At 35.5% G+C, this 19,158-nt stretch overlaps 1 protein-coding gene across 1 annotated transcript; it reads left to right on the top strand.

Annotated features, from left to right (window-relative positions):
- The first annotated feature begins 798 nt into the window (after positions 1-798).
- LOC141559747 (olfactory receptor 8G50-like) lies at positions 799-1,728 on the top strand. Its single transcript, XM_074297456.1, has one exon. It carries the CDS (start codon positions 799-801, stop codon positions 1,726-1,728), a length of 930 nt encoding a protein of 309 aa, XP_074153557.1.
- The last annotated feature ends 17,430 nt before the right edge of the window (positions 1,729-19,158 follow it).

Raw genomic sequence — 19,158 nt, 5'->3', positions numbered from 1 at the left:
ATTTGCCAACATTTAAATACATTATTTTACAACAACTTCCTGGTTGGCCATTCATGGTAATATGTCATTCTAAGTATTAAGCCCCTCAGAACTCTTCTCATGGAGATTTCCTTCTCAGCTAATACCTTTTTAATTATTTGCCTTTAGTAACAACTGTGCTTCTCTGAGACTCTTTTTCATTATCGTGAAAAAAGTAGAAAGATAATATAATTTATGAGTTGGCAAGCTCCAACAGTAGTTTTTGAAAAGTTCAAAAGTCAGGGCTTCGATGGTATCATCATTGTCTTTCTCACTACTAAAGCAACTTTACCAATTGCTTAAAGGCATTACTGCCTTTAATACTCAATAGAAAATCTTCTGGAATTAGCATCAAGTGAGAATTCCTTTCAGGTTCTATCTTTTATATGCTTACTACTTGTGAGAACTCAGGGCCTAAATATTCTCTAAGATTTTTAAATTTGCAATACCTAATTCAAACTTTTTACATACATTACAGATTATGAACAAAGGACTTTGAAAGTATGAATGGCTAAAAGAATAAAAATAATTATTATTGAGAGAAAGTCATGAAGAAGTCTTTACAACAGTTTCTTTTACAGGAATTATGTGACTGTGAAGCTGATGATCAGTAGCTGTAAGAAAACAGAGACAAAAAGATTAAATTAATGTACACTAAAAATTTACTCTTTTGTCTATACTCCTTTATAAAATTGGCAACAATTATAATATTCTCTTTATGTTTTTTTTTCTTTCCATATTTACAGAATCTTGCTTCCTGTTACTCTACGATCAAGAGGGATGGAGAAAGGAAATTATTCACTAGTGACTGAATTCATCCTCATAGGGCTGACAGATGACTCAGAGCTCCAGCTGCCCCTGTTATTCCTATTCCTGAATATCTATTTGGTCACTGTGCTGGGGAACCTGGGCATGATTATATTGATTACACTAAGTTCTCATCTTCACACTCCCATGTACTATTTTCTCTGTAGTTTGTCCTTCATTGATCTCTGTCAGTCAACTGTCATCACTCCCAAAATGATGTTGAACTTTTTATCAGAAAAGAAGATCATATCCTATCCTGAATGCATGACTCAATTCTATTTTTTTGCCTTTTTTGGAATTTCTGAATGCCACATGTTGGCTGTCATGGCATATGACCACTATGTGGCTATATGTCATCCTCTTCATTATAGTTTTATGATGTCATATCAAGTGTGCTCCTGGCTGGTGAGTGCGGTGTATGTTTTAGGCTTTGTTGGGGCCACTTCTCACACAGGCTGCTTGCTTAGAGTGCTCTTCTGTAAGGAAAATAAGGTTAATCATTACTTCTGTGATCTCCTTCCACTCTTGAAGCTCTCTTGTTCTAGTACCTATGTCAATGAAGTGATGGCTCTGGTCTTCAGTACATTTAATATTCTTTTCCCAGCCATGACTATTATTTGCTCTTATGTTTTTATCATTGCTAGCATTTTAAAAATTCAATCCACTAGAGGAAGATCAAAAGCATTCAACACCTGTAGCTCCCATATTGCAGCAGTTGGTGTTTTCTTTGGCTCCCTTGCATTCATGTATCTGCAGCCATCTTCAGTCAGCTCCATGGATCAAGGAAAAGTGTCCTCTATCTTTTACACTATCATTGTTCCCATGCTAAATCCCCTCATTTACAGTTTGAGAAATAAGGATGTTAAAATTGCCATAAAGCAATTGATAGAAAGAATAATCTAATTAATGAAGGAAAAAAACAGAATAATGGGTTAATGGGTTACTACATGCTGGGACATGAAGCATGAGGGGGAGAGTGCAAGAACGAGCATGAGAGATATCTTTGTATAAACCAGGATACCTGTCTCACACATAGAATTAATTAAAAACCCAACTCAGAGGTGCTTTGGTGACATATCTCAAACCTATATAGGTAGGATTTGTCTTCCTACATTCGATCCATTATTGCCCCTCTGTCTTACATTTCAGATCAGTAGAATAGCTGTGCAATTAATCGGATAGATCAGAGATGGATTTTCTAGTTTAAAAAGATGTATGGAAATGTGGTTTTCCTGGATATTCTTCTGGGGGCAATGATTGCCACAACTAACAAAAAATCTTCAAGTTTTGCATCAATGATATAGAACATATTTGGAGCAGTAAAGGATTGAAAGGTTTGCAATTCCTGCCCATTTGTTTTTCAATTAAAAAAACATACACAAAATATAATAAATTATTTCTTCAAAATCAAACATGTCAACAGCAAAATTACAATTTAAACCAAAATTACGTAACTCTTGGTCATTTATCTTCTCCAAAACATTATGTTTTCATCAAGGCAAAGAAGCTGAAAGAAAGAAAACACAATTATAACCTTAAACATTAAAAAAGAAGATATTAAGAATATAAGAATATGTTCTCTCCATCCCATAGCAATGTGATCCTATTTTATATTATTATCTTCTAAGATGATTTCATAGGTACAGAGAAATATTTCTGATAGATATTGTTCCAGTCATACAATATTTTTCTTTTCTTTTTGGGAAGAATGGAGACCATCTCAGGTTCAAAGCCAAGAGCAACTATAGTATGGTATGCTGTGAATAAATTGTTGTCTCACTAGTAGTTTTAAAGCTGACAATATAACAGGTCTGCAAAAATTGCAGATTTTTTCAAATTTTTTTTTCCCCATGTATTCATTGGTTTTTCTGATTATCTTACTTCTCACTTTTTTCTTTATTTAAAAATTTTAAATAACAATTGTTAAATGGGAGAATTCTGGAAAGTAAGGAATATTTACAGAAATTTGGGTGAAATAAAAACAAAAGGTATCAATAAAATTTTATTTTTAAAAATAACTATATAGAGAGCATAAGGTACATGAGGCTGCAGCTGAGAATCATTGTGTGTGACAGCAATGATGAGGGGAAATAAGTAGGCAAGACAAGAGTAGAACTAGTACTTGTACTACTTGAAATGTAAAGAAATTTGTGGCAGGACATAACATACTAGATAGAGGAACACTGAGGTCCAGAAGCCTTTGGATAGACAATGTCCCTCTTGTATGCAAGTGGCCTGTGGGCCTGCTTTTGCACCCTCATGTCTTGCAATTTCCGTTCCTTTCACCAGCTAGTAAAGGAATAGAGAGGAATAACTTTCCACTGGGGAGAACAGGTACTCTTTCTGAAATACAATCTCCATGTTTATCCCCTTATCTCTATCTAAGTAAGAGAAAATTTGTTTCCAAAGCTTACTCTGTCTTATAAAATAAAATTTCTATTTTCTTTTTTAAAATCCTGGATTTCTTTAGCAATCTTCATAAATTAAATTGCATTAACTGCTCTTGATTTGTGTGTTGTCAGTGTAATTTATTAGTAGAGAAGGATTACAACCCCAGAAAAGGAATCATTTATGGGGTGAAGGAAAAAAGGTTTGTTTTGGTTTGTTTGTTTTTTTTTTGTTTGTTTTATTCTGCTGAGGCTATTGAGGTTAAATGACTTGCCCAGGATCACACAACTAGGAAGTATTAAACATTAAGTGATTGAGGTCATATTTGAACTCAGGTCCTCATAACTTTAAGGCTGGTATTCTATCCACAGTACCATTTAGCTGATCCACCAAAAAAAATTATTTCCCACTCTCAATCAGCCATGTGATTTTGAAATAAGGTTACTAGACTAATAAGAAATATATAGATATAGATATAGATATAGATATAGATGTATGTATATATATTTTTTTCAGGGAGCTGAGATATACATAGTCCAGACAGACACAAAAAACAGTTAGACAAGGGAAGAAGGGGCTTTAAGTAGCAGAACCCCTGGAAGGAAAGAAAGAAGCTGCATGTGGACTAAAGAATAGCTAATCCTGATAATAAAGAATTGAGTCACACAGAAGACTTCCAGGTTTTGAAATTCAAAAGGAATAAATTGCCTAAGGAATACATATTCATTATATTTGCCTTTCATTGACATCATCTTCTGAACCCTTTATTAAAGAATGTTAACTGGATTGGAGTGAGAGATTTCCCAAGATTTGACTGGGAAAAATTTACTATTACCATGATATCTTAAATAATAATAGCAAACACTATTTCTACAGGTTGAATGTTAATGGAAAGCATAGTTATGGGGACCCTCTAAACTATGATCTTAAACACAGAGAAACACAGAATTATCAGTAGACGTCAATGATGCAATAGCCCTCTAAATAGCTGGTCCATTTGCGAGAATAAAAATTGAAGGAATCCTAGATACTAAAATATCAAAAAGTCAGCAAGCATCTCCAAATAATTATTGGAATACAAAGGAAATTGAACCCTTGAGATATTGATTAGCATGTTTTATTTTTTTATTATAGCTTTTTTTACTTATCCCCCAGATGGTGGGTAGACCAATACATATTAAATATGTTAAAGTATATGTTAAACACAATATGTGTGTGTGTGTGTGTGTGTGTGTGTATACACACACACATATACATACAGTTATTTTGAAAACAAAAATGCAAGCAGACAAAAACAGAAAGAATGGAAATACGATATTGTGGTTCACACTCAATTCCCAGAGTTCTTTTGCTGGGTATAGCTGGTTTTATTCATTATTGAACAAATGGAACTGATTTGGTTCATCTCATTGTTGAAGAGAGTCACATTCATCAGTATTGATCATCATATGGTATTGTTAAAGTATATAATGATCTCCTGGATCTACTCTTTTCACTCAGCACCAGTTCATATAAGTCTCTCCAGGCCTTTCTGAAATCATCCTGTTAGTCATTTTTTACAGAACAATAATATTCCATAACATTCATATACCACAATTTATTCAGCCATTCTCCAATTGATGGGCATCCACTCAGTTTCCATTTTCTAGCCACTACAAAGAGGGCTGCCACAAACATTTTTGCACATACAGGTCTCTTTCCCTTCTTTAAGATTTCTTTGGGATACAAGCCCAGTAGTAACACTGCTGGATCAAAGGGTATGCACAATTTGATAACTTTCTGAGCATAGTTACAAGTTGCTCTCCAGAATGGCTGGATGTATTCACAATTCCACCAACAATGTATCAGTGTCCCAGTTTTCCCACATCCACTGTAGCATTCACCATTATCTTTTCCTGTCATCCTAGCCAATCTGAGAGATGTGTGGTAGTATCTCAGAGTTATCTTAATTTGCATTTCTCTGATCAATAGTGATTTAGTGATTTAGAACACCTTTTCATATGACTAGAAATAGTTTTAATTTCTTCACCTGAAAACTGTTCATATTCTTTGACCATTTATCAATTGGAGAATGGCTTGATTTCTTATAAATTAGTCAATTCTCTATATATTTTGGAAATTAGGCCTTTGTCAGAACCTTTAACTGTAAAAATGTTTTCCCAGTTTATTGCTTCCTTTTTAATCTTGTCTGCATTGATTTTGTTTGTATAAAAGCTTTTCAATTTGATATAATCAAAATATTATATTTTGTGATCAGTAATGATCTCTAGTTCTTCTTTGGTCTCAAATTCCTTCCTCTTCCACAGGTATGAGAGGTAAACTATCCTATGTTCTTCTAATTTATTTATAATCTCATTCTTTATGCTTAGATCATGAACCCATTTTGACCTGATCTTGGTGTACAATGCTAAATGTGGGTCAATGACTAGTTTCTGCCATACTAATTTCCAATTTTCCCAACAGTTTTTGTCAAACAGCGAATTCTTATCCCCAAAGCTGGGGTCTTTGGGTTTGTCAAAGACTAGATTGCTATAGTTATTGACTATTTTGTCCTGTGAACCTAACCTATTCCACTGATCAACTAGTCTATTTCTTAGCCAATACCAAATGGTTTTGGTGGCTGCTTTATAATATAGTTTTAAATCTGGTACAGCTAGGGCACCTTTTTTTTTTTTCATTAGTTCCCTTGAAAGACTTGACCTTTTGTTCTTCCACATGAATTTTGTTATTTTTTTCTAGGTCATTTATTAGAATTCTTACAAGTTTCTAAGTCAGTGGAATTGATAGAAACAATGATTACTTAGCAGGGTGCTTAACAGTTCTCTAGATGTACTTAGTACTTACTACTAGTACTACTAGTACTGTCAATTCCACAAGATTCACCCCTTTAAGAGAGCATATATAAGCTAGGAGCCTCAACTAGGATGAAGTTTTGGAGATTCACAAGCCAGGATTCAGTTGGGGATATTCACAAGTCAGAGGTGGCAGTTGGGCAGAATGAAGGAAGACAGAGAAGTAGCAGCAGGCTGTCCTGTGGAGCACACTGAAACCAAGATCCAGAAGACCTCCAGAAAACCTAGCCAATCCCCAAGTGAAGGAGACAAGATTTTGATGGAAACAATAAAGTATTTGGACTTTAATTCCTGGCTGCATTTGAGGTGATTATAATTCTGAACTGAAATGAAGGCTGCCTCCAGAAGCCCCCCAAGAAAGCTGCTCCCAGAGAACATTACATTTTAGAGAAGAACATTACACTTTGGTGCCCAAATGTGGGACAGACACAATCCTGATTTCAGTGGAAAAGTCTCCTTGACCTAGAAATTAGGGTGAGTACAAGAAGGAAACTTTATTAAAGGGCTAAAATAGTATTTCAGCTAAAATGGGACAGATGTTTAGAAAACAGCCTTCTGTTTCTCTTCAAGGAAAATATGTAGAGATTATTATCTGGGTTATGAAAAGCCAAGGTTTAATTAAATTTGGGAGCAGATCACTGAACTTTTAGAAACTGTACAGTACACACCTCCTTGGTTTAGGAAAAGAATTGGATCTAGAGGGAAGTGTAGCGAGCTATCGTCTCCAGAAGCTGCCGGATCGCTCTCTGGGAAAGATCTGCTGTGTCTACTCAAATCTTTAAGACAGATTCTTCTTCCTGTAGTGAACCGTTGTCTCCAGGCAGTTGCTGTTAATCTTGTCCTTAGAAGTGACTTCCCTTCCTGCAGAGAGCCCCGTCAGGCCTGATGTAATGCAGAGAGTCTCCTTCTTTCTCTGAGAGTCCTCTCTTTTATTCTCCCAGGAATGGGCGTGGGATAATGCAAGGGCTTCTGGGAAGAACCACCCCAGCCAATGAGCTTGCCCCCTCTATCAAGTCAACCTGAGTTCTCACCTTGTAATTGTCCAGAAAACCTGAATTCTCACCTTGTCACTATCCAGACAACCTCAGTTCTCACTTAGTAATCCTAACAGGGAAGGAAATTAGGAGAGCAATTATGTCAATTCTACAATGAAAATGGACCTGACTCAATTTCCAAAGATACACTTAATACATATAATTTAATATAACTGGCTTTAGGAAATTATATAAGTTATAGAATAAGAAAAAGAAGAAAGAACAGGAGGGGGAGGTGCCAAATAAACTAGGTGAAAAAGAAGAATCAGATAATAATGTAGTTAAGTTCAATTTTAAGTATGACACTTCACAGCAGGAGCATTCTCCATCCCCTGACCTACCTCCCTTAATTAACCGGTTACTTCATGAGTGGAGGGAGAGGAGGAGGAGGAGAGTCAGCAACACATTCAGGACCTCCTATGAAGCAGCCTGACAAGATTACAAAAGGCTTTTGTTAAGGCAAAAAATGAAGGACAGGATGTATCTGATTTAAAAATAAATGAATACCTGTGATTGAAGAGTTTCACCTTTCAGGTCAAAAAAAAAGGGAGAAAACACACTCCTTTTGATATAGAAAAAATTAAGGATTTGAAAAAGGGTTGCACTCTTTATGGGGCTAGATCATCTCATGTTAAGATGTTACTAGATAGTTTGGCTTGTGAAATCCTAAACCCCAGTGATTGGAAATCCATAGCTAGGACATATTTAGAATCTGGACAAAACTTGTTGTGGCTTTCAGAGTATCATGAATTATGTAGGATTCAAGCCAGATGCAATAGGCAAACAGGAGTTAATGTACAAGTCATTTTTGACCAACTAGCTGGTGAAGGTCAGTATGGAGAGAATTCAGAACAGATTACCCCACAACAGCTTATGAGCAGATTGCAACTATTGCTATAAAAGCTTGGGGTACCCTTCCAGGAAAAGATAAAGGGGAAGCCTTCACAAAAATAGAGCAGGGTCCCAATGAATCCTTTGCAGATTTTGTGGGACATTTACAAACAGCTGTCACAAGAACCACTGGAGAAAATGCAGCTACAGAAATAATGACCAGACATCTGGCTAAGGAAAATGCTAATGAGATTTGCAAAATAATTATATGGAGACTACACAAAGATGCTCCTTTAGAGGAGATCATAAGAAGCTGTGCCACAGTGGGCACAAATGCTTATTATACCCACACTTTGATGAACATGGGAAAATAAGGTCCCTCCTGGCAAGGGACTTCTAGAGAAAATTGTCAATGTTTTCAGTGTGGAAAAATAGGATATCTTAGAGTTCAGTGTAGATGTAGAGACAGAGTGAAAGGACAGGGTGAGAGAATAAAACCCAAAACCCTACGTCCAAAACACCACAAGGGCTTCCATTGCACCTCAGGATGTAGATTGACTCAGGAAAATGAGAGGCAGAGCCCAGCTCCAAGAAATCATACAAAAGAAAGGTAGGGCATGATGGCAGAAGAGTTTACACCCAGGGAGTCTTTAGAAGCTCAACACTCTGATGTGATCTATCAGCTGAATAGCAATCACATGACAGAAAGGGATTACATGATCAACCAGTAGAAAAGCAATAAGATAGCAGAAAGGGATTACAACTGGGGAGAATAGAGGCTTTTTAAACCAACAGGGGAGTGTCCAGTGCAAACAGCTCCAATGCAATTGCCAGGGAATGAGGAGAGATCTAGACAGTGGTAAATAGAAGGGAATTAGCAGTTAGGTTAACTGCTTGGGAGAAAGGGTTTGCTTGTATTCCTATAGATGGAGAAAGAAACAAATGGGTGGCAATGAGCACCTGGAGAGAGAAAGAAAAGGAGAAAAACTTAAAAACAAAGCAGAAGATCTAAGTCTGACACCTGAAAGAGCATGGCTGATAATGAGACTGTTGCAGGACTTGAAAACCAGCAGGAACCATTGCATTTACTAACACAAGATGAGACTATTGTAGGACCTCAAAGCCTGAAGGAATTATTGATTCCTGGCACAAAAACTAATGGACAATAGATTCCTTTTGGACTATTTTGAAGACTTATGGACATGTATAATTCCTCATGTTGATTTGTGTTATTTGTTACATCACTACTAGCCTGTTATATTTCTATGTGCTTATGTAATTTATGTAATTATGTGTAATATCTCCCATATTGATGGATTTACATATACCTGTTTTAAGAGTGAGCCCCTTCAGAAACCCACTAATCTGATTTGATTTCCCATTTATCTTGGTGTTTTCATCTCCCTTCCTGAGACATAAATGAGGGCGTGATTACCTCCTTTTTATGGTGTTTTCATTCCTTTTATGAGCAGCAGAGAAGGCATGATCACCCTCTTTTTTGGGGTTCTAACCTCCTTGAGAAGTCAGGGAGGTCATGACTACCTATGTTCTAAATCAAAAGAAAATGGGAGATCTTTCTTCTTTTTTTCTTTTTCTAGTACTTATATAATTTCTTAAAGCCAGTTGTTTTAAATTGTATGTATAAAGTGTATTTTTGGAAATTGAGTTTGGATTGGAATTGCAGTATTCACCTAGTTGCTCTCCTACTAATTTCTACTCATCTAGATTCAATTCTTTTTCCTTAGAGAACCAAGGTCAGACTATTTTTATTTACTATTGTAAAGACCTTGATCCTCAAGGTCAGGCAATAGTCGAGAGAAGAAATAGAGCCATTAAGACACTCCTCCAAAAACAAAAGAAAGGGGGAGCCTTTCTCTAGGGTTGTAACCCTAGAGAACTTCCAAATTTAGTTCTCTATACCATTAATTTTTTAATTTTTGATTAAGATATACTGGCTCTGGCAGACAGGCTTTATAACCCACCAGAAGGGCAGTGTCCAGTGTGAGCAGCTCCACTATCTTTAGATAATCGTTAAATGATGTGGAGAGATCCAGAAAGTGGTGAATGGAAGGGACCAGATAGGTTAACTACTTGGGGAAGAGGGTTTTCTTGTATTTCTACAGATGGAGAAGGAATCAGATGGGTGCCAAGGAACCATATTCACCTTGCCCATCAGAGAGAGACAGAAAAAGAGAAAAATCTGAAAACAAGGAGAAGACCTAAGAACAAAATCTGCAGGAATCATTGAATTCCCTAACACAAGTTGAGACAGTTGCAGGACTTGAAAACCAGCAGGAATCATTGGATTCCTAACACAAGATGAGACTATTGCAGGACTTCAAAGCTTACAGGAATTATTGGATTCCTGGCACATGAACTGATGGACAATAGTTTCCTTTTGGACTATTTCTAGGACTTATGGACATGTATAATTCCTCATGTTGATTCATATTATTTGTTACATCACTACTAAACTGTGTTATGTTACTATGTGCTTACGCAATTTATGTAATTAATTGTAATACCTCCCATATTGATGGATTTATGTATACCTGTTTTAAGAGTGAGCCCCTTCAGAAACCTGCTAATCTGATTTAATTTCCCATTTCCTTTGGTGTTTTTATCTCCCTGAGAAGTCAAGGAGGGTGTGACCACTTCCTTTTTATGGTGTTTTCACTCCTTTTCTGAGCAGTCAGGGACAGCATGATCACCTTTTTGGGGGTTCTCATCTCCTTGAGAAGTCAGGGAGGTCATGACCACCTATGTTCTAAATCAAAAGAAAGCAGGAGATGTTAGAATTCTTACAAGGTGCTAAGTCAGTGGAATTGATAGAGACAATGGTTATTTAGCATGGTGCTTAACAGTTCTCTAGAAGTACTTAGTACTTACTACAATTTCAAAAGATTCACACCTTTAAGAGCGCATATATAAGGTAGGAGCCTCAACCAGGATGCAGTTTGGGAGATTCACAAGCCAGAGACAGCAGTTGGGCAGAATGAAGGAAGACAGAGAAGTGATGGCAGGCTGTCCTGTGGAGAACACTGAAACCAAGATTCAGAAGGCCTCCAGAAAAGCTTTCTTTCATCATAATTTTCAGGAAGTCCAATAATCCTCAGATCTCTCTCCTAGATCTATTTTCTAGGTCTGTTGTTTTTCCAAGTAGATTTTTAATATTTTTTCCATTTTTTTCTTTTTTTCTTTCTTTTTTTTTTCTTTTGGTTTTGCTTGACTAATTCTTGATGTCTCAAGGAATCATTCATTTTTATTTGTTCAGTTCTGATTGTTAATGAGTTATTTTCTTCATTAGTTTTTTGTTTTTGTTTTTGTTTTTTTTTAACTTTTTATATATGTCCAATTGAGTTTTTAAATGAGTTGTTTTGCTCTATGGAATTTTTTTTTTCCATTTCACTATTTTTTTTCAAGTCAGTTATTTTCTTTTTTCCATTTCACAAATCCTACTTTTCTGGTAGTTCTTTATCTTTTCCAATTCACAAATCTTACTTTCTTGGGAGTTCTTTATGTTTTCCAACTCACAAATTCTGTTTCCCTGGGAGTTTTTTACCTTTTCCAATTCACATTTCAGAAAATTGTTTTCTTTTTCCACTTCATCAAATTTTTCTTTAAGTGACTTATATGCCTTTTCCATACTCTTTTGCAGAGCTTCTCTTTCCTTTCTCCATTTTTCTTCTAGTTCTCTTTTAAGATATTTTATAATTTCTTCTAGGAGAGCCTTGTGTGGTGCGGACCAGGTTACACCCCTTTGGGGTTTTGTCTGGAGACTGTCTGCTGTTAGTCTCCTTGGGGTTGACAAACTGCTCTCTTTCTGTGTAGAAGCTATTGATGGCTAGCATATGCTTGGCTTTTTTACTCATTTTTTAAAAGCCCTTAGGGTCTGCCTTCAGTGCAAGGAGGTTACCAGCTTCCTCTGCAGAGCAGGGATAGATATATGGACAGTAGCTGTCCTGCAAATAGGCTTCTAAAAGCTGCTCAGCTGAGCCTTGCACGGGAAGTGTTTCTGCCCTGGGAAGTGCAACCATACTGTGGAAGTTCTATTGCCCCAGGCAGAGTCCCCTTCCCCTCACCCCCCACCTGCTGTGCAGATTTATGGCTGCTCCAATCAAAAGCCCCACACTGCAGAATGGGGCTGCACAGCTGTGCTGTGGTCTGTGCTGAGTCACTTCCAGTGTTGGGTGGGTATAGCTAGATCCTGTTAGATCCTGTTGTTTTTTGGAGTACATTCTACCTTTGGCCTTTTTGTACCTTCCCTGCTGTTCTACTGCTTTGCAACCAAAGCAGAGCAGCCAACCTATGGTAGAGTCTTCCCTGCAAAATCTCCACCCATTGAGACAGCACCTGCCCAGTCTGCTCAATATGCTAGCCTCCATGTTCTGCCTCCCTGCCTAAACTGGCCTACTCCCACTGATCAGGACAAACCTTTTCTGGTGATATTCCAGATTATCTTTGGCTGGTAATTTGTTGTTCTCCCAATATTAGTGGATTTTACCAGTCAAGCACTATTTCTGAGGCTGAATTTGGTAAGTAGTAGTGAGGATACAAGAGAAGTTTAGAATGATGCATGTATCTTCTCCACCATCTTGGCCCCCAATCCCTCTGCTTCTTTCTTAAATAAAGCAGCATAAAACAAAAGTCAAAATAATGAAAATTCTCTTTTTGTTGGAAGAACAAAATTAAAACAGTTTCAGTTTCAAAAAGTTTGAGGTTAGCATATTCCTAAAGCATATAGGATCATTAGGGAAAAGTCCCAAGGAATCAGATCAATATTGCAGGCTGTGTAGACAGGTAGATGAAAAAGCCTATTCATAGCTGTTTTATCAAAGGTAACTCCATCATCAAATGATCATTATAAAAATCAGATTGATTTTATAGATTACAGCTACAATTAGAGAAGCTCTATAGTCAGATATAAGATCTGGAGCTGACTTAAATCAAATCATGAGCTTATTACCACAAAATCCAGACTTGAATTCAAAAAAATGGGTAAAACCATCAGACCATGTAGGTATGATTTAATATAACATCCTTTATGAATATGAAATGGAAATGCTGAATAGATTTAAGGGATTAGATCTGATATATAAAGTGCCTAACGAATTTATGGACAAGGGTTCACAATATTGTATAAGACACAGCAGCAACAGCAACAACAACAAAAATTCAAAAGAAAAAGAAAAGCAAGAAAACAAAATGACTTTGTAATGATGCTTTACTAATAACTGAGGAAAGAAGGAAAAGAAGACATAAGAAATATTTATTTAACTGAATGCAGAATTCCAGAAAATAGTAAGGGGAGATAAGAAGATTTTCTTAAATGAAAAATTCAAAAAAAATACAATAAAGTGGAAAAGACAGGATCTCTTCAAAAAAATTAGAGTTTTCAAGGAAAGTTATCAAGGGAAGTGAGCATGATAAAAAAACCAATAATGGTAGGGATTTAAGAGAAGGATAAAGGGATTAAGAAGAGATGATCTAAGGGAGGGGATGGGGGAAGGAGGAGAAAATCTGAAACACAAGGCTATGCAAGGGTTAATGCTGTCAAATTATCTGTGCATATGTTTTGAAAATAAAAGACTTTATTTTAAAAAAGAAGAAGAAGAAACGGTGGCAAGAATACAAAAAAGAACTATACAAGCAAAATCTTAACAACACTGATAATCATGATGATATGATCACTGATCTAGAGCAGATATCCTGGAGAATGAAGTCAAGTGGGCCTTAGGAGACATTGCTAACAATGAGGTTATTGGAGGTGATAGCATTCTAGCTGAGCTGTATAAAACCCTAAAGATGGTACTGTGAAGGTGCTTCACTCAATAAGCCAACAAATTTGGAAATGCTAAGAGTAGCCATTGAATTGGAAAAGTTAGATTTATGTCCTAATTCTAAAAATGGGCAATGCCAAAGAATAGTCAAAATGCCAAACAATTATGCATATTTCTCATGCCAGCAAAGTTATTCTTAAGAAACTTTAAGCTAGGCTTCAGCAATGTGTGAATCAAGAATTGCTGGAAGAGCAGATTGGTTTTTAAAGAAGAAGAATCCAAAATGCCAACATATGCTGGATTATAGAGAAAGCAAGGAAGTTATAAACTTTAAGGGAACTTTAAGAAGAGGTAGACAAGATTTGTGAAAGCCAGGTACTTAACTTATTGGAAAATAAGTTCTTTATTGCTAACCCAAAGTATTTGACTATGTAAATCCCAACAAAATGTGACAAATGCTCAATCATATAAGACCAGATCATCTTACTTATCTCTTGAAGAACATGTATGTGGACCACAAAGCAACCATTAGAAGCAAACATGAAACAATGGAATGATTTAAGATCAGAAAAGGAGTATGGCAGTGCTGTATATGGTCATGTTATTTATTTAACTTATATGCAGAGTATATCATAAAAATTGCAAGGCTGGATGAATCAAAAGCTAGAATTAAGGTTACTGTGAGAAATATCAATGATATCAAATGATAACACTCTGAGAGTAGAAAATGAAAAGAAAAATTTAAAGCATTTTGATGAAGATGAAGGAAGAGAGTATAAAAGCAGACTTGAAGCTTAACAAAAGAAAAGAAAAGATCTTGGAAACTGGTGCCATTTTTTCCTGGCAAATGGAAAAGAAATAGAAGCCATATCATATTTTATATTTTTGGGCTCAAAGTTGATTGCAGATGGTGACTAGCTATGAAATTAAAAGATGTCTTCCCCTTAGAAGGAACTAAGGCAAATCTGGGCAGCATACTAAAAGAAGAGATATCACCTTAGTGACAAAAGCCTGTATAGTCATAGCTGTAGTTTTTTTTTTTTTTCCTGTGTCAAGGAAGCTGAATAGTACAGAATCAATGTTTTTAAAGTAAATTGCTGGAGAAGATTTTTGAAAGTCCCTTGGAGAGCAAGGAAGTTAAATCAGTCAATATTTAAATTAATCCAAATTATCCACTGGAAAGCCAAATGATAAAGCTGAAGCTTAAATACTTTGGCCACATAATGAAAATATTAAAAGATCCTGATTTGGGGAAAGATTGAAAGGGGGATGGAAGAAAGGAAAGGGGGATGGAAAGGGAGAGATTAATAGTTAGTATAGAACAACAAATATGAACTTAGATTTCAAGAGATAATCAAGGATACAAAGACTGGGAATATTATGGTCCATGGGATCATGAAGAGTGGGGTTAACTGAACAACAACAATTCCAGTCTTATTGTTACTCATATCAACATTCAATTTATGAGATTTATTTCATGAGGGCTCCATATGTCTATATGAAATGAAGTGGCTAGCTTTGGTCCTTTGCAACCTTGAATTGGAGATTTTTACTTCTTTATTTGAGATACTTTAAAAAAAAAGAGTATGAAGATCAAATTGCAACATAACATCTTAACCTGCTAACAAAGCCAGAACCTATGCATTCAACACAAGGAATAGGAAAAAGAAACAAGCATTAAAGATCCATGCGTTAAAGTTAGAAAAGGCCCATCATCTACAACTGGAGCACTTATTGCATAGTAAATATTATGTTAAGGATTGATATATTTTAAAAATGGAAAAAGATATTCTCTGCCCTCAAGGAGGTTACAATCTCCCTGGAGTTGAGAGAACTAGGTTTGAATCCAACCTTTAACATTTATCAGAGGTGTAAATGTAGACAAGTCATTTAATCTCTTCAGGATAGCATTTTCTGATGTGTATAATGTGTATAATGTGTAAACAGCTATTTACAGAATTCTTTAAAGAATAATTTATATGTGTGTATACATATATATGTACATGTGAATATATATATGTATTTGTTTAAACACATAAGTCTATATGTATATATATGTGCATATATGTTTTGTAAACCTCAAAACACAAAACACAAAGTAAATATCAGTTATTATTTACTATTGAAATAAATTTCTCATTTCCCAGAGTATATCTTAGTGTCTTGACCACCACAGTTCTTTACCAGGGATCAAGTGCAAGAATAAAATTATCTCAGTGTATAATCTGGACAGACCTATGCACTAGACATCAAAAAACAGTAAACACATTTATAAGGGATATTAGTAGTTAAGGAAATGCTGCCAGCTACTATTAATCTATCCCTAAACTATCACAGTTCATCCCTTTTCACTGTGCATTCTATAAATCTTATCTATTATTAAAGAATTACATTTCAACAAAAATCTTTCATGTTATATTTCTTGTTTTTCTGGTGTATACTACAGTCTAGAATTATCCTGAAAATAATATCTTTGCATATCATTTTCAAGGATTTAAATGCCTTCTAACACACAATATCAGAAAGAAAATTAAAAACGTTACTTGTTTTGCCCTAACATTTCCAAACTTTTGGTCTATCCTTATCACTCAGCAAGTATCATATAGATTTTTCTTGCTTTCAGATATGCACCTCCATTTTACATTATCTCTTTTCCAATAAATTAGTACCTGTTTTTCACATTTTGCCTACCTCTTCTTAAACTTCCCCTGAACACACAGGCCTTCCAGTTATTCAACTTCCTCAACTACTATGACTTCTGAATATAAGCTACTTCAACCATAAGAAAGATTGTTCATTACTTAAACTGTGACCTAATTCCTATCATCATTAAAAGGAATATAAGGCTCTATGACAGAACCATAATAACCTTCATAGAAGACCTGCCAGAACATTGTGAATGGACAGACTTTAAGATCCAATGAAAAAATGTAAGTATTTGATTAATTTGATATTTTTCTTCCTTCTAAATAGATACTTGTGGAACCTCAGGACACTGCAAAACAAAAGGCATTTTCATATTCCATTCTATCCATTGCTGACAGTGATATGGGGTTGAAGATGGGAACAGGTAAATAGAAGCACACATTGAAAGTATGAGTGATTATAACTAAGAATCATAGATCTGTAAAACTTTAGAGTTGGTAGGGAATTTTAATTTAGTCCAAACATGCCTCACAATGCTCCTTTAATACCCACTAGAGCAGTAGTGGTCATCCAGTCTCTGCTTGAAGTAGTGCACTGAGAGGAAGATCACTCCTGCTCAGGCAGCCTTGATCACTTTAGGTTCTGTCTAATTGTTGTGAATTTCATCCTTACATGAAGATTGATTTTATATCTTTGCAACTTTCATGCTCTTATACATAAATGGAACAAGTCAAATTTCTTTTTTATAGGTGGCCCTTGCATACACTTAAAAGACAATTCTCATTTTCTATTGATCCTTCCCCTCTCTACGCTAAAATTTTATAAGCTATTCAAATTATTCTTACATGGCATGTACTTAAGATCATTCGTGATCCTTATTGCCCTTCTCTGAATGTTTTCTACCAAGTCAATGACCTTCCTCAACTACAGGAAACAACTAGCTAAGACAATGCAAATATGGTTTGAACACAGTTGTGCATGGTACACATCACTTCTATATTCCTAGAATCCATGGCTCCCTTCAAGATTACATGTACTTTTTTGACTGTTGAATTATGTTATAAATTATGCTCAATTTGCAGTCTACTAAGAATCTCAGACACTTTTAAAGATACTACCATATTTTTATGGTTCTGAAACTGCTTATTTAAAGTTCTGTGAGGCATTTTACATTGATCTTTATTAAATTTCTTCATATAAAAAAATTCAGTTTATTGTCCTAACTGTAAATATTTTAAGATTACCTTTTGTTCAAACTGTTGGCTGGTGATCTCTCCAAGCTTTATGCACAAATTTGACGTGCATATCATCTATGTTTAAATTATAATACTGGTCAAGATGAGCTACAAATTTTGATATTAATTTCCAATACTGATTAACAAATACTTTGTCAAATTTTATATATATTTCATCTACAGTTTTTTTTCTTTTAAGCTAGTTGTAAAAAAATGGACAGAAAATGATGATTAAAATCAATGTAATTTTACTTGTTTCTGAACAGTCGTTTGAGACTTATAAAGATGAGGATTTCTTTTTTCCCCTTGTATCTGCACATTCTTACCTCTTCTTACTCTAGACTCTAAAAGAATGGCTAAAGCAAAGTATTCACTAGTGATTCGGTTTATCCCTTATAGGGTTAACAGTCCAGCCAGAGCTCCAGGTGACTCTCCCTTCAATTTCAGGGCATCTATGTGGTCACTGTGATTGGGAACCTAGGAACCATCATATTGATTATACTCAGTTCTATTCTTTTTCACCCCAAAAACTATTTCCTATGCACTTGTACTTCATTGATCTCTGTCAATCAACTGTCAGCAATCCCAAAATGTTGGTGAACTTTGTCTCAGAAAAGAGCATTATCTCTTATCCTGAGTGTTATTCAATTCTCTTTCTGTCATTTTTGGAATTTCTGAATATTAAATGTTAGCTATCATTGTATAATTGCATTGTTGCTATATGTAATCCTTTTAAAAAATATTATGGCCTAATAGCAGGTGTACTCATGTGTGGTGGATGGAATCTATACATTCGACCTTATAGTGAACACAATTCATAAAGGCTTTCTACTTAGAATACTCTTCTGAAAGAAAAATGCTATAAATTATTACTTCGGTGATCTCCTTCTATTCTTGAAACTCCTGTTGTTCCAGTATTTATGTCAATTATATGGTGACTCTGACCTTCAATACATTTAATATCTTTTGCCCAACCTTGATCATTTTTTGCTCATAGTTTGGTCATTACTAGTATTTTTAAAATTCAGTCCAATAAAAACAGATCAAAAGCATTCAGGACCTGGAACTCCTATATCGCTACAATTAATGTCTGCTTTAGCTCATTTAGTACATTCATGTACCTACAACCATCTTCAATTAATTCTATTAATCAGGGAAAGTGTCCTCTGTCTTTTAACACTAGCATTGTGCTCATGCTAAACCCCGTCATCTACATTTTGACATGAGTGTATCAAAATTGCCTTGATGCAAGTGATAGAAAGAAGAACATTCTAGTGAAAGAAGAAATCTCAAAATAATGGTTTAATGAGTTTAGTGGATTCTGAGCAAGGCAGGTGTTGTGGGGGATTAGAGACAGATAGAGACAGAGAAAGACACAGACACACACACACACACACACACACACACACACACACACACACAGATAAACAGAGATAAAGAAAGAGACAGGGACAGAGACAGAGTGAAACAGTTTGTTTTGTACCAACCAGATACTCTGCTCCCAAATGTGATTACTGAGAAGTCCATTTCAAAGCTGTCTTAAACTAGGTTTAAACAGTTTAAACTA

This window comes from Sminthopsis crassicaudata, chromosome 3, assembly GCF_048593235.1.
Source record: "Sminthopsis crassicaudata isolate SCR6 chromosome 3, ASM4859323v1, whole genome shotgun sequence".
NCBI classification, from domain to species: Eukaryota; Metazoa; Chordata; class Mammalia; order Dasyuromorphia; family Dasyuridae; genus Sminthopsis; species Sminthopsis crassicaudata.
This window is presented reverse-complemented; position numbering and strand designations above follow the sequence as displayed.